Here is a 14,513-nt window from a genome sequence, read left to right as displayed (position 1 = left end):
TCCTCTGGGACTCACCTGCCAAGAGGCCTTCCCTAAATCCTCCTTCCTTTCTTCTTCTCCCACTCCCTTCTGCATCTCCCTGACTGGCTCCTTTTATTCATCCCCCAGCCCCACAGCACTTGTGTCCATATCTGTAATTCATTTATTTATATTAATGTCTGTCTCCCCCTCTAGACTGCAAGCTCACTGTGGGCAGGGGATGTGTCTGTTTATTGTTATATTGGACTCCCCCACCCGCTTAGTACAGTGCTCGACACACAGAAAGTGCTCAATAAATATGACTGAATGAATGAAAGAGGAAACCATGGCCCTTGGCCAGAAGGAGCATAAACAAGTAGAGTTGAGCAGCAGCAAGAAGGACTGCGGTTAGACCCTAAGAAAGGGGAAGGAAAATGTCATCCTTCATTAGACTTGGGAGATTCTCGAGATTGGTGAGGCTGCTTCACTGATTGACACCAAATAAGGATTAAAAGTAACCATCTGAGCCCTTCTATAATCAGTGAAGCCCAGAGGAAAAATGTGTGTAAGGAGGCTGGTCATTTACTAGCCCTGGTAGTCATGGCTGAACCTAGGATCCTGACAGAATAATTGCCAAAGTCAATGCTTAACCAGTATTACCATGGGAAAGAATACAGAGAGAAGTAGTCATGTGAAAGGCACACTCAAGACAGAGCTTTACCCTACACTCACCAGGATTAAGGAATAAAGAAATTTCTTTGTGGTATTTATTAAGTGCTTACTGTGTGCAGAGCACTGTGCTAAGTGCTTGGGAAAGTACAGTGCAACTGAGTTTGTAGACATATTCCCTGCCTACAATAAGTTTACTGTGTCCTGCAGGCACTTGAAACTAAACACGTTCAAAACAGAATTCTTCATCGTCCCATTCAAACCTCGCCCTCCCTCTGCCTTTTCCATCACTGAAGACAGCATCACCATTCTCCCTGTCTCATAAACCCATAAGCTTGGCATTATCCTTGGCTCATCTCTCTCACTCAGCCCACATATTTGATGTCACCAGATCCTGTTGGTTCAATCTTCACAATATCGCTAAAATCCGCCCCTTCCTCTCCATCCAAACCGCTACTATGTTAATCCAAGCACTTATCCTCTCCCGCCTTGATTACTGTTTCATCCTCCTTGCTGACCTCCCTGTCTCCTGTCTCTCCCCACTCCAGTCCCTACTTCGCTCTGCTGCCCAGATCTCTTTTCTACAAAACTGTTCAGTCCATGTTTCCCCACACCTCAAGAACCTCCAACGGTCACCCATCCACTCTGTGTCAAACAGGAACTTTTTAACATCAGTCTTAAAGCACTCAATCAGCTCTTCCTCTCCTTCCTCACCTCACTGATTTCCCACTACAACCCAGTCTGTCCACTTCACTCTTCTAAAGCCAATCTCAGTTTCTTCTGTCTCACTGCTGAGCCCTTACCCATGTCCTCCCTCTGGCCTGGAATGCCCTCCCTGTTCACCCCACCTTCAAAGTCTTATTAAAATCCCATTTCCTCCAAGAGGCCTTCCCCAACTAAGCCATCATTTCCCCTACTCCCTCTCTCCTCTGCATTGCTAATTCCCTTGCATTTGTACCCCTTAAATACTTAATATTCACCCCATCCCCAGGACCACAGCACTTACATACCCATCCCTAATATATTTATTTCAATGTCCATCTTCCCCAGTAGATCATTATCTCCTTGTGGGCATCTACCAACTCAGTTGTGTTGTACTTTCCCAAGTGCTTAGTATACTGCCCTGCACACAGTAAGTGCTCAATAAATACCATTTTTAAAATGGCATTTATTAAGTGTTTACTATGTGCAAAGCACTGTTCTAAGTGCTGGGGAGGTTACAAGGTGATCAGGTTGTCCCACGGGGGGCTCACAGTCTTAATCCCCATTTTACAGATGAAGTAACTGAGGCACAGAGAAGCTAAGTGACTTGCCCAGAGTCACACAGCTGACAATTGGCAGAGCAGGGATTTGAACCCATGACCTCTGACTCCAGAGCCCGGGCTTTGGATTCATTTAATTGATTCATTAATTAACATATGACCTTGTTAAAGCTGACAAAACACTTGTGTCTGTAAGGCTTTTGTTTGGGAGAAAGGGAATCTAACATCCCCAAAGTCAGTCCCAGAGTTGGTCACATAGTCTACCTCAGATATTCGTTAGGCAGAGAGAAATAATCTCACCACATAGAAGTCGAGTGAGAAGGAAGAAAAGGAAGGAAATAAACTTTTCTCTTGGAAATGCCATAGGAAAAGAAAGCTTTGTCCCAGCCAGGCTGTTAGTAGCTTTCCACCTATGGCAAGGAAGAGACAAACTCCTCCCACGAGGCTCTGATGGGCTCTGGGAAATGTAGGCAAACCATCGTCTTTGCTCCATGGGTCAGGTAGGGTTTGTTTTATTTTCCCTTCCCTGTAATTCTCTACCAGCTTTCCACCAGATAATAATACTAATGATGGCATTTGTTAAGCGCTTACTATACACAAAGCACTGTTCTAAGCGCTGGGGGGGTTACAAAGTGATCAGGTTGTCCCACGTGGGGCTCACAGTCTTCATCCCCATTTTACAGATGAGGTAACAGGCACAGAGAAGTTAAGTGGCTTGCCCAAGGTCACACAGCTGACAAGTGGCTGAGGTGGGATCTGTTTGGAGGGTTCGAAGCTCCCAGCTCTGTGATCCAGACACCTGGCATCCTTCAAAAGGTTTCCTGGATTTCATGGTTTCTAGCTGAAGGGCTGCATCTCTTCCCCTCTTCAAACTGCCCATCCAAGTCCCGATTTGGCTGTTTTTAGCCCTTTTCTATTTGCCTGACCATTCGGCTGCTGTTGGTACCTGCTTCTGCCGACATCATCTTCTTTCCCTTTTAAGGCCCGGCCCCTCCGTATTGGGTGCTCATGGCTAATTGGGTGCCCTTGTTGGGCTCCATTTGGGATTTCTGCAGGAGCCAGCTGGTGCCAGGCTTCCCAGGTGAGGGGTTCCTTAAAGCACTCAATCACCCAGCACCTCACCTTGTTACTCTCCTACTAGCCCACACACTTCGGTCCTCCAGTGCTAACCTACTCACTGTACCTCCACTTCATCTATCTCTCTGCCAACCTCTCGCCCACACCCTGCCTCTGGCCCAGAATGCCCTCGCTCTTCAAATTCTACAGGCAAACACTCTCCCCATCTTCAAAGCCTTACTGAAGGCACAATCTCCTGTAGGAGGCTTTCTCTGACTAAGCCCTCATTTCTTTTTCTTCCACTCTCTTGTGCATTGCCCTGACTTGCTCCCTTTATTCATTCCTTCTCTCAGCCCCACAGCACTTATGCACATATCTGTAATTTATGTATTTATATTCTTGTCTGCCTTCCCCTCAAGACTGTAAACTCACTGTGGGCAGGGAATTTTTCTGTTATGCTGTTATATTGTACTCTCCCAAGCACTTAGTACAGTGTTCTGCATATAGTAAGAGCTCAATAAATATGATTCATTAATTGATTGATCTAGAGGATAATAGCTCCAAACATCTGTCCAGTCTGGGCAGATCCACTGCACCTGTATATATGTATATATGTTTGTACATATTTATTACTCTATTTATTTATTTATTTATTTTACTTGTACATATCTATTCTATTTATTTTATTTTGTTAGTATGTTTGGTTTTGTTCTCTGTCTCCCCCTTTTAGACTGTGAGCCCACTGTTGGGTAGGGACTGTCTCTATATGTTGCCAACTTGTACTTCCCAAGCGCTTAGTACAGTGCTCTGCACACAGTAAGTGCTCAATAAATACGATTGATGATACTGTCACCAGCCTTTGTCTTGGGCAGATTCAGAACTTCCTAAAGACATTTTTTCCTTCAAAACCCCGGCTATGCAGACTCCATATTCCTGAAAACATACACTGACAGTCTTATTTCAACCCCCCGGTCAATCAATTATATTTATTGAGCAATTTCTGTGTTCTTAGAACTTGGGAGAGTGCAATATAGTAGAGTTGGTAGACACAATCCCTACCCACAGAGAGCTTATATTTAAAAATTGTTATTATTGTATTTGTTAAATACTTAACTATTCTAAGGACTAGAGTAGATACAAGTTATGCAGGTCGGACACAGTCCCTACTCCACATGGGGCTCACGGACTAAGTATTAATCAATCAATCATATTTATTGATCATTTTCCATGTGCAGAGCATTGTACTAAGCTTCTGAGAGAGTACAATTTCAGGGAGAACAGACACCGAATCCCCATTTTACAGATGAGGCTGAGGCTCAGAGAAGTTAAGCTACTTGCCCAAGGTCACATAACAGGCACATTGAGGGGCCAGGATTAGAACCCAGGTCATCTGGCTCCCGGGCTCATGCTCTTTCCACTAGGCCACACTGCTATTGTCTAGAGATGCCTTCCCTATCACTCTTAGAAAACGGGGGCTGGGGGCAGGGGCGGGAGTTCATTCATTCAATCATTTATTGAGCACTTACTGCATGCAGAGCACTGTACTAAGCGCTTGGAAAGTACAATTTGGCAACATATAGAGATGGTCCCTACCCAACAATGGGCTCACGGTCTAGAAGGGGGAGACAGACAATAAAACAAAATAAATAGACAAGTGTCTTGCTGCCTCCTGCACTCCAGGGTGTGGTGATTCTTTGCCCTTCCTCTGCCCCTCATCCTGATCAGACCGATGCTCGCCCTCCTCATCCCCCCCATCCTGGTGGCTCCTGGGACAAGCTCCTTCCCGATTCTGGGTTCCGTGGCACAGCAAACTTTTTAAGTGGGTCCATGGAGCCCTGTTAGAGCCTGGAGGAACTGCGCTCTGGCCGGGGCCATTAAAAGTTTGTGAGTTTGGTCCCTGGGGCTATTAGCCACATTAAGGGCTCCCTGGGAGCCGGCCAGGGGAGAGCCCGGAGACTCGTTTGTACTCAGTAAATACATTAAGATGAAAAATAACCCTCTGCCCCTAAGGCCCCACTCCCAGCAGGCATGAAGGTGGATTCCGGCCTCTCTTGGCAGTCTGGGGTGAGACAGGGAGGTCCCTGGGGTGAGGGGTCTAGTGGAAGGGGGTGCCCCCAAGCCCTTCAGGCAGAAATGACTCCATCTCTCAGCTCCAGCCTAATCCATGATGGAGTGACCCCTGCTCTGTCCCTCCAGGCCTTGCCAAGTCCCCCTCACTCAGCTGTACCCTCATGGCATCTGGAAGCTGTAGGGAGGCTGGGTCGTGTCTTCTGACCAAGTGGATAGAGCATCGGCCTGGGAATCAAAAGGACCTGGGTTCAGATCTGGGGTCCACCATTTGTCTGCTGTGTGACCTTAGGCAAGGCACTTCACTTCTCTGTGCCTCAGTTACCTCATCAGCAAAATGGGGATTAAGACTGTGACCCCATGTGGGACAGGGACTGTGTCCAGTCTGATTATCTTGTATCTATCCTAGTGCTTAGTACAGTGCCAGGCACATAGTAAATATTTAACAAATACCATTAAATAAAGTGGCCCCTGGGTCCCTGGGTGCCCTAACCCCTCCTCCCTCTAGAAGACAGCGTAGGTCTGGGCCCCGGGCTCAAGGTTCAAACTCAATGCCATCTGTTTAGATCAATAAATCTTATTTATTGAGCGCTTACTATGTGCAGTGCTTGGGAGAGTACAATACAACAGAGTGGGTGGACATGTTCCCTGCCCATGACTAGCTTACAGTCTAGAGGATGAGCTTACGGATGACCTAAAACTGGATCACCCTAGGTGGGGCCAGGGCCCAAAATGACAGGGAACCAGTACAAAGGAGCCAGGTGGGAAGAGGGAAAAGAAGAGGGCAAGAGATGGAAAAGGGGGAAAGGGATGAAGTGGAAAAGGGAAAAGGAGGGAGGGAAAGGAGTAAGTGGGGAGAAGGCAGGGTTGGGGACAGCTCATCTGCTTTCAGCTGGCAACTTCACAGAGACACAGCCCAGGGTAGACCGCTTCAGCCAGGGCCAGGACTGCAGGGGCGGTGGTGGCAATTATGGGCCCTTGCTAAAGTGGCCCATCTTGGGGGCCACACCTCTCTGCTGGAGTAGCCCGGAGGAAACAGAAACTGCTACTGCCCACAAGCAGTAGTGTGAGAAGCAGCGTGGCTCAGTGGAAAGAGCACAGGCTTTGGAGTCAGAGGTCATGGGTTCAAATTCCATCTCCGTCAACTGTCAGCTGTGTGACTTTGGGCAAGTCACTTCACTTCTATGTGCCTCAGTTACCTCATCTGTAAAATGGGGATTAAAACTGTGAGCCCCCCGTGGGACAACCTGATCACCTTGTACTCTCCTCAGTGCTTAGAACAGTGCTTTGCACATAGTAAGCGCTTAACAAATACCATCATAATCATCATCACAAGCTCCAGGTCTGTGGAGCTGAAGCCTGTATCGCCCGGGGTCATGAACCTGGGACTTCCAGAGTGGCTGAAATGGCTCTCCCCTGCCCACTTTAATAATGATAATTGTGGTATTTGTTAAGCACTTACTAAGGCTCTGTACTAAGCGCTGGGGTGGATACAAGCCAACCGGGTTGGACACAGTCCCATGTGGGGCTCACGGTCTCAATTCCCATTTACAGATGAAGTAACTGAGGCACAAAGAAGTACCAAGGCCACACAGCAGACGAGTGGTGGAGTCAGGATTAGAACCCATTATCTTATGACTCCCAGCCCTGTGATCTACCCATTACACCATGCTGCAGGTTGGATGATGCAAGCAGACTCCTCCCTTACTATGTGATAGTTCCCCTACCCCTCACAATTGATCTTCCCTAGGTTATTCTGGAAACAGACCTCTTCTAAAGCATCTAAAGTAGAGCACTGACCTGAGTTCTAGTCCTATGCAAGTCCCTTAAACACTCTGTACCTCAGTTTTCTCATATGCAAAATGAGGAACAAACACCCCCTCTCCCTCCCTTTTAGACAGAGAGCCCCGTGTGGGACAGGAACTATATCCAGCCTGATTACCTTGTATCTGCCCAGTTCTTAGCATAGTACTTGGCACATCATCGTTGTTATTATTACTGAGAAATTTTGATTCTGCCCTGCCTAAATTGGGGGCTCCTAGCTACTGCTCCTTGAGTGAGTCTCAGGCCAGGGTTTCTGAGCCTCAGCTTCCCCTATATTCCTAACCCTAACCATCAGGAAATTCTCTCATCTCCATCCACAGAGGACTCTCTAGGATCCTCCAAATTGTTCACCCCCCAGTACCATTTTTTTTCCCCACAAGAATTCACCAGGACTTCCCCAGGAATTCCCACTCTGTTCACTGCAATTGAGGGATGGAGCCCAAGTTCTTACCTCTTCCCCCTCCTTCATCCTCTCCCAATCGATCAATCACTTAATGAACCAACAGTATCTATTGAGCATTTCCTATGTGCAGAGCACTGTCCTAAGTTCTTGGAAGAGTACAGTAACAATAGAGTTGTTAGATACAGTCCCTGCCCTCAAGAATCTTGCCATCTAGCAGAGAAGACAGGCATTGAAATAAAAGGTAAATAGGAAAAGCCCATAAGGATAAGAATATGTGCCCAAGTGCAGAGGTACTTGGGGTGGGATGAGTATCCAAATACATGGGGGATACAGACCTAAGTGCATAGGTGGTGAAGAGGGAAGAATGAATAGGGTGGGGAAATGAGAGACTAGTCAGGGAAGGCTTCTTGGAGGAGATGTGATTTTAGTAGGGCTTTGAAGATTAGGAGAGTGCTGGTGAGAGTTCCAGGTCAGAGGGAGGAAGTGAACAAGGGTGTCAATGGCCAGAGCAATAAGATAGAGGTTGGTGTTAGAGGAGTGAAGTGCATGGGCTGAATATGCCCTGATTTAGTTTGCCACGTTCTTTGGCCCGCCCTCTGGTCCCCAGCTAGGCTCTGCCTCCTTGTCCTCACCTGATTCTTCACCATCAGTACTGCTGGGCTCAGCCGGGACTCAAGCTCTGGAGCTGTCTTTAATTTATGATGTATGTTAAGCCCTTATTCATTCATGCATGCATTCAATCGTATTTATTGAGCGCTTACTGTGTGCAGAGCACTGTACTAAGTGCTTGGGAAGTACAAGTTGACAACATATAGAGACGGTCCCTACCCAACAATGGGCTCACAGTCTAGAAGGGGGAGACAGACAGTAAAACAAAACATGTGGACAGGTGTCAAGTCAATACAATAAATAGAAATAAAGCTAGATGCACATCATAGGCACCATACTAAGTGCTGGGGTAGATACAAGCCCATCAGGTTGGACCCAGTCCATGTCCCCCATGGGGCTCACAGTCTTCATCCCCATTTTAGAGAGAAGGTAACTCTTCAGGCTATTTGCACTGTCCCTCTCTCCTGCTTTCTAGAAGACCTTCCTGCCACCCCTTGGCCAAAACCTCTGATCAGTTCCCTCTACACCTACCCTTCTCTTTCAGTCTCCTAATTCCTTTCCTTCCCCTCCCCATTATCCAGAGCCTCTGAAAAATGTCCATCTGCATGTGACTCTGTACTGAGTGCGGGACCCAGAGAGCTAAGCACACCAAACTGCCCTCCGGCAGCTTACCATCGAGCCTGCATTGCCGAGTCACTCAGGACAGACAGTGGTCCGGGTCTCTTAGAACCCTGGATCGGGGTCAGGGTGTGTTCACAATTAGACATCGGATGTCCACCTCCTCCGGCCTGAAATGAACAGAAACCCAGAGCTCTCCCTCCCCTCTTTCCAGTGGATTCACTGCCCCAAGGTGGGATCTCCGAACCAGCCATGTTACCCCTTTCCCCAACTGTAGGGACTGTCTCTATATGTTGCCAATTTGTACTTCCCAAGCGCTTAGTACAGTGCTCTGCACATAGTAAGCGCTCAATAAATACGATTGATGATGATGAAGAACTGTCCTGAAGTTTGTGTATTTCCTCTCCTTCCAAGCCCCTAGGGCTAATTCCTGGAGAACAGCTCTTTGTCACACTCCTGCCCACGGCTCTCTCTCAGGCTGCAGGACTGGACAATCCCGGGTGGTCTCCAACCTCAGAGAAGGGGGGCTCTCTCCTGCCACTAACAGACAGAAAGGGAGGGCAATCAATCAATCAATTAATCATAGTGAGGGCAGGGAAGGTGGGATTGGGCAAGCCAACACTGGGGCGGTGCCCTCTTAGGCGCAGGCTGCGGATTCCAGCGACCAGTGGCCCACTATACTGTAAGCTCTCTGTGGGCAGGGAACGTGTCTGTCTATTTTTATATTGTATTCTCTGAAGTGCTTAGCACAGTGCTCTGCCCACCGCAAGTGCTCAATAAATGTGATTGAATGGATAAATGAATGAATGAAGGAATGAATAATAATAATGATGGCATTTATTAAGCGCTTACTACGTGCAAAGCACTGTTCAGGTTACAAGGTGATCAGGTTGTCCCACGGAGGGCTCACAGTCTTCATCCCCATTTTACAGATGAGGTAACTGAGGCACAGCGAAGTTAAGTGACTTACCTAAAGTCACACAGCTGACAATTGGTGGAGCCGGGATTTGAACCCATGACCTCGGACTCCGAAGCCCTGGCTTTTTTCCATTGAGCCACGCGAATGAGGTGCCACCTCACCCTCAAACCATAGCCACTTCTCCAATGCTTCCAGGCTCCCAAGGGAGAGCTTTCTCTTGCCCTGCGTGGCCCCAGAGGTTTCTATCCACCAAAGATGGTGTCAGAGGTTCGAGTCTGTGTGTGTGTTGTGTGTGTGTGACGAAACTAGCCAGATCTATTTAAATATTTAAATAGCTCCCCCTGCACAGAACCAATCTTCCCCTGGGTAATTGGTTCATCAGTGGCCAATTTACCTCCCCCAGGGCAATGCCCCCACGGGCCCACTGCAGCTACAAGGGAGGCTGGGCAAGGAAGAGTCTGAAGCTCTGGGGTGGTCAAAGTGCACAGGAGGAGCTGAAACACAGCAGGAGGTGACGAGCTCTTGAGATAGGGGCCTAGGCTCCTAGTGTAGCCATCCACTCCTGCTGGAACTCTGGGAGGTCTAAGAGGAAGCTCCATGGGCACCCCAGGGTTAATTTTTTTTTTTTAGCATTTATTAAGCACTTACTATGTGCAAAGCACTGTTCTAAGCGCTGGGGAGGTTACAAGGTGATCAGGTTGTCCCACGGGGGGCTCACAGTCTTAATCCCCATTTTCCAGATGAGGTAACTGAGGCACAGAGAAGTGAAGTGACTTGCCCAAAGTCACACAGCTGACAAGTGGCGGAGCCGGGATTTGAACCCACGACCTCTGACTCCAAAGCCCAACTCCTTGACCAACGGCTGAGGTTGTGGGAGCCCCTGAAGTTCAGAATTGAGAAGGCAGTGGGCTGGCTGTGGGGTGTCCAAAGAGGGAGCAATGGGGACACCCAGGCACTTTTCTTATTTCCTTCGCCTCTCTCCTAAGCCCTGCTCAGGACTACTAAAGGCACGCTCTTAGATGGGAGGTAAGTATAAGCAACTCCTTCCCCCCTGAAAGCTGCAGAGGCCAAAGATACCGGCAGGATTGGTCAGGGGTTTGGATAACTCCATGGATGAGATGCCCCAGGGTTATTAGATGGAATGTCAAAGACTCACACTTTCTCTTCCCACACTTCCTGTGACTTCTTGCTTTTCACCTAAGCCTCCCCAACCTTCTCTGTGTACCCTCAAACACACCCAAGTGTGAGTATGCACACACACACACACACACACACACACATGCACGCACGCGCTCTCTCTTCAGGTCTCCAGCTGCTTCAACGGGCACAGAGAAGTGAAGTGACTTGACCAAGGTCACACAGCAGGCAATTGGTGGAACCGGAATTAGAACCCAGGTCCTCTGACTCCCAGGTTCATGCTCTTTCCACTAGGCTATGCTGCTTCTTATTAGTAACAGGTTGCTGACCTGCTGTTGATGAGAACATAATAGGAAATGGGGCAGAGGAAGCAAGAAATTACCTGAAATGTTTAGAAATGGATTTCCTCTGCCTGTTTCTTCACCCACAGAGATACTTCTCCACATTCACATTCTTTTCTTTCTTCTCTCCCCACACTCTTTTGCTTCACTCTGTCCCTGTAACTCTTTCTCTCTCTGCTTCTCCCCAACCCTAGCAGCTCTGTACCTCTGAGTGTACTGGAAACCAGGACTCCTGGGGTCTCCTCCCCTGTGACTCTCTTTTGGCTGCTCCCTTTTTTACCAGTCAGTCAAGCAATGGTATTTATTGAGCACCTATTATGTGCAGAGCACTGTTACTAAGAAATTGGGAGAATACAGTACAGCAGAGTTGGTAGATACTTTCCCTGCCCATAAGGAACTTCTCCTCAGCTTTCAGGACTTGAAACCTTGTTTTCTGCAAGTATGGTCTCAGTCTGTTTGGGGTCCCCTCCCACCCTGCGGATGAATGAATCCCGGAGAGATGGACAGAATACAGACACAGAATACATCATTATGTGACACAGAATACATCATCTTCTCTCTTCCCTTTAACCGAAAAAGAAGATGGCAGAGAGAGGCCACGATTGAAGTTGACAAAATCTTGCAGGAGGCAGGCTTCTGGGAACAAAGACTTGCTATTCTTCAAATCTCATAACAAGAAAGGACCTTCACTGAAGTTTGAAGGTGATCTTTAAAACAAAAGGAAACCCTAATTAACGCAGTGGGTGGTAATCGTATGGGATTGGTTTCCCAGAAAATTGCTCAGGTGAAAATATTAGCAGGTTGGAACGGGATTTGGATGAATGCTTTCTGAGCAGTGCGTCATGGATTATGAGGGAGAAAGTGAGGGATATCAGATGGTACATCCCTATTTGGATTAATGGTCAGGAGGGTGACCTTGTTGTTTCTCCATGCACCCTGTTGCCACAGAATACTGCACTGGATGGAACATTGTATCTACTCCAGTGCTTAGTGGCACATAGTAAGTGCTTAACAAATAACATTTTAAAAAGTGCTTACTATGTGCCATAGCTCTGTATTGAGCACTGGAATAGCAACAAGATAATCAGATAGGATCCAGGCCTCTAGACTGTAAGCTTGTTGGGGGCGGGGAATGTGTTGACCAACTCTGTTGTATTATATATTAGAGAAGCAGCGTGGCTCAGTGGAAAGAGCATGGGCTTTGGATTTAGAGATCATGGGTTCAAATCCTGGCTTCGCCAACTGTCAGCTGTGTGACTTTGGGCAAGTCACTTGACTTCTCTGTGCCTCAGTTACCTTATCTGTAAAATGGGGATTAAAACTGTGAGCCCCCCGTGGGATGACCTGATCACCTTGTAACCTCCCCAACACTTAGAACAGTGCTTTGCACATAGTAAGCGCTTAACAAATACCATTATTATTGTTATTATTATTATATTCTCCCAAGCACTTAATACAGTGCTCTGCACACAGTAAGCACTAAATAAATTCCATTGCTGCTGCTGCTGCTGATAATGATCCACATGGGGCTCACAATTCAAGACCGGGGAGAGGGCAGGTATCTTATTCCTGTTTTACAGATGAGGAAACAGAGCCCCAGAGAAGTTAAGTAATTTCCCCAAGATCACACAGCAGACCATTAGCAGAGCTGGAATTAGAATATGGGTTTCCTGCTCTTTCCACTATCTCCTTGTTCAGTGGGAACACCATATATAGGATAAAAGGTAAATGAAACAGATGGTCATTACATGGGGGCTTTCTATTGCAATTTCCTTTAATTTTGATTAATCAACAAAATTCTGTGATAAGACCATTGTGCACATATATTAATCTGACACTTGTAATATAATTCTACAATCCTCTAGACTGAGGCTCACTGTGGCCAGGGAATGTGCATACCAACTCTATTATTTTGTACTCTCCCAAGTGCTTAGTACAGTCCTCTGCACTCAGCAAGCACTAGATAAATATGATTGATTAATTAATTTACTGGAAAACCCTTTATTTAGTAATCAGTTGCCTATAATGTGATTGGCATGTCCTTGCTAGGTCTCCAGGACCCAGTGGGAGCAGCCAACTCCACGGCAGTGTCAGAGTTTATCTTCCTCGGCCTCACCCAGCTGCAGGAGATGCGGGTTGTCCTGTTTTTGGTCTTTCTCCTGGTCTATGCCACCACCCTCCTGGGCAACGTCCTCATTGTGGTCACCGTGACCTGTGACCCCCGGCTCCACACCCCCATGTACTTCCTGCTGCGCAACCTGTCCGTCATGGATCTCTGCTTCTCCTCGGTCAGCGTTCCCAAGATGCTTGTGGATCTCCTTTCGGAGAGCATGGCCATCTCGTTTGGCGGCTGTATGGCCCAGATGTTTTTCTTTCATTTCTTTGGAGGGGGCACCGTGTTCTTCCTGTCGGTGATGGCGTACGACCGTTACGTGGCCATCTCCCGACCCCTCCACTATGTGACCTTCATGAGCCCCCAGGTGTGTATGGGGCTAATTGTGGCTGCCTGGGTGGGGGGCTTTGTGCACTCGATTGTCCAGCTTGGCCTAGTTGTCCGATTGCCGTTCTGCGGCCCCAATGTCCTGGATAACTTCTACTGCGACGTCCCCCAGGTCCTCAGGCTCGTCTGCACCGATACCTCCGTCCTGGAGTTCCTGATGATCACCAACAGCGGACTCCTCACCCTCCTTTGGTTCCTCCTCCTCCTGGTTTCCTACATGGTCATCCTAGTGATGCTGAGGTCCCACTCGGGGGAGAGCAGAAAGAAGGCCATCTCCACCTGTACCACCCACCTCATCGTGGTGACTCTGATGTTTGGCCCGTGTATCTACATCTACGGGCGTCCCTTCAGCCCCCTCTCCAAGGACAAGGCCGTCTCCCTCAGCTTCTCGGCCATCACCCCCATGCTGAACCCCATGATCTACACCCTGAGGAACCAGGAGATGAAATCAGCCATGAAGAAGCTAATGAAACGACACATACATTCCTGAAAGGATTCCAAGTGTGGGTGAGTGAGCAAACTGGGAAGTTACAGATTCCAAGGAGGTTGTCATCTCTACTTGAAGCTGACTCTCGAGGAGAACTTTTTCCATGGGGTGTCATCCCTTTTGTCTCCAGAGGTATTCCTCTTGATTTTTTTCTTTTAATGGCATTTATTAGGCACTGTGCCAGGCACTGTACTTAACGCTGGGGTAGATATAAGCAAATCAGTTTGGTCACATTCCAGGTCCACATGGGGCTCACAGTCTTAATCCCCATTTTCCAGATGAGGTGAGGCACAGAGATGTGAAGTGACTTGTACAAGGTCACAAAGTAGACAACTGGTGGAGTCGGGATTACAACCCAGGTCCTTTGATTTTTAGGCCAGGGCTCTTTCCACTAGGCCAAACTGCTTCTGCTTTGACATTCTCTAGGCTCTCTGAGGAGCCAGGTGGCTTCTCTTCTCACAGCCTTCAAGTGTCGGCTCCATAAAATGCTGCTGGATCAAGACTGGGGAGAAACAAGGACTCGGGGAAATCACTAATTCATTCATTCATTCAATCGCATTTATTGAGCACTTACTGTGTGCAGAGAACTGTACTAAGCACTTGGGAAGTACAAGTTGGCAACATATAGAGACGGTCCCTACCCAACAACGGGCTCACATCTAG

General features: G+C 47.8%; 1 protein-coding gene across 1 annotated transcript; it reads left to right on the top strand.

The window, feature by feature from the left end:
* The first annotated feature begins 304 nt into the window (after positions 1-304).
* Positions 305-13,853, top strand: LOC119939078 (olfactory receptor 4D1-like). Its single transcript, XM_038758841.1, has 3 exons — positions 305-365; positions 2,872-2,970; positions 12,913-13,853. Exons 1-3 carry the CDS (start codon positions 305-307, stop codon positions 13,851-13,853), a joined length of 1,101 nt encoding a protein of 366 aa, XP_038614769.1.
* The last annotated feature ends 660 nt before the right edge of the window (positions 13,854-14,513 follow it).

The sequence above is a fragment of the Tachyglossus aculeatus genome, chromosome 17, assembly GCF_015852505.1.
Source record: "Tachyglossus aculeatus isolate mTacAcu1 chromosome 17, mTacAcu1.pri, whole genome shotgun sequence".
Taxonomy (NCBI): Eukaryota; Metazoa; Chordata; class Mammalia; order Monotremata; family Tachyglossidae; genus Tachyglossus; species Tachyglossus aculeatus.
This window is presented reverse-complemented; position numbering and strand designations above follow the sequence as displayed.

Bases quoted from the DNA above. Each gene is read 5' to 3' on its own strand.
- LOC119939078 (XM_038758841.1), top strand. From the start codon at position 305: ATGGCCCTTGGCCAGAAGGAGCATAAACAAGTAGAGTTGAGCAGCAGC. The intron at 366-2,871 runs GTTAGACCCTAA...TTCCCTTTTAAG, and splicing joins CAGCAGCAAGAAGGACTGCG to GCCCGGCCCCTCCGTATTGG. The intron at 2,971-12,912 runs GTGAGGGGTTCC...TGTCCTTGCTAG, and splicing joins GCTGGTGCCAGGCTTCCCAG to GTCTCCAGGACCCAGTGGGA.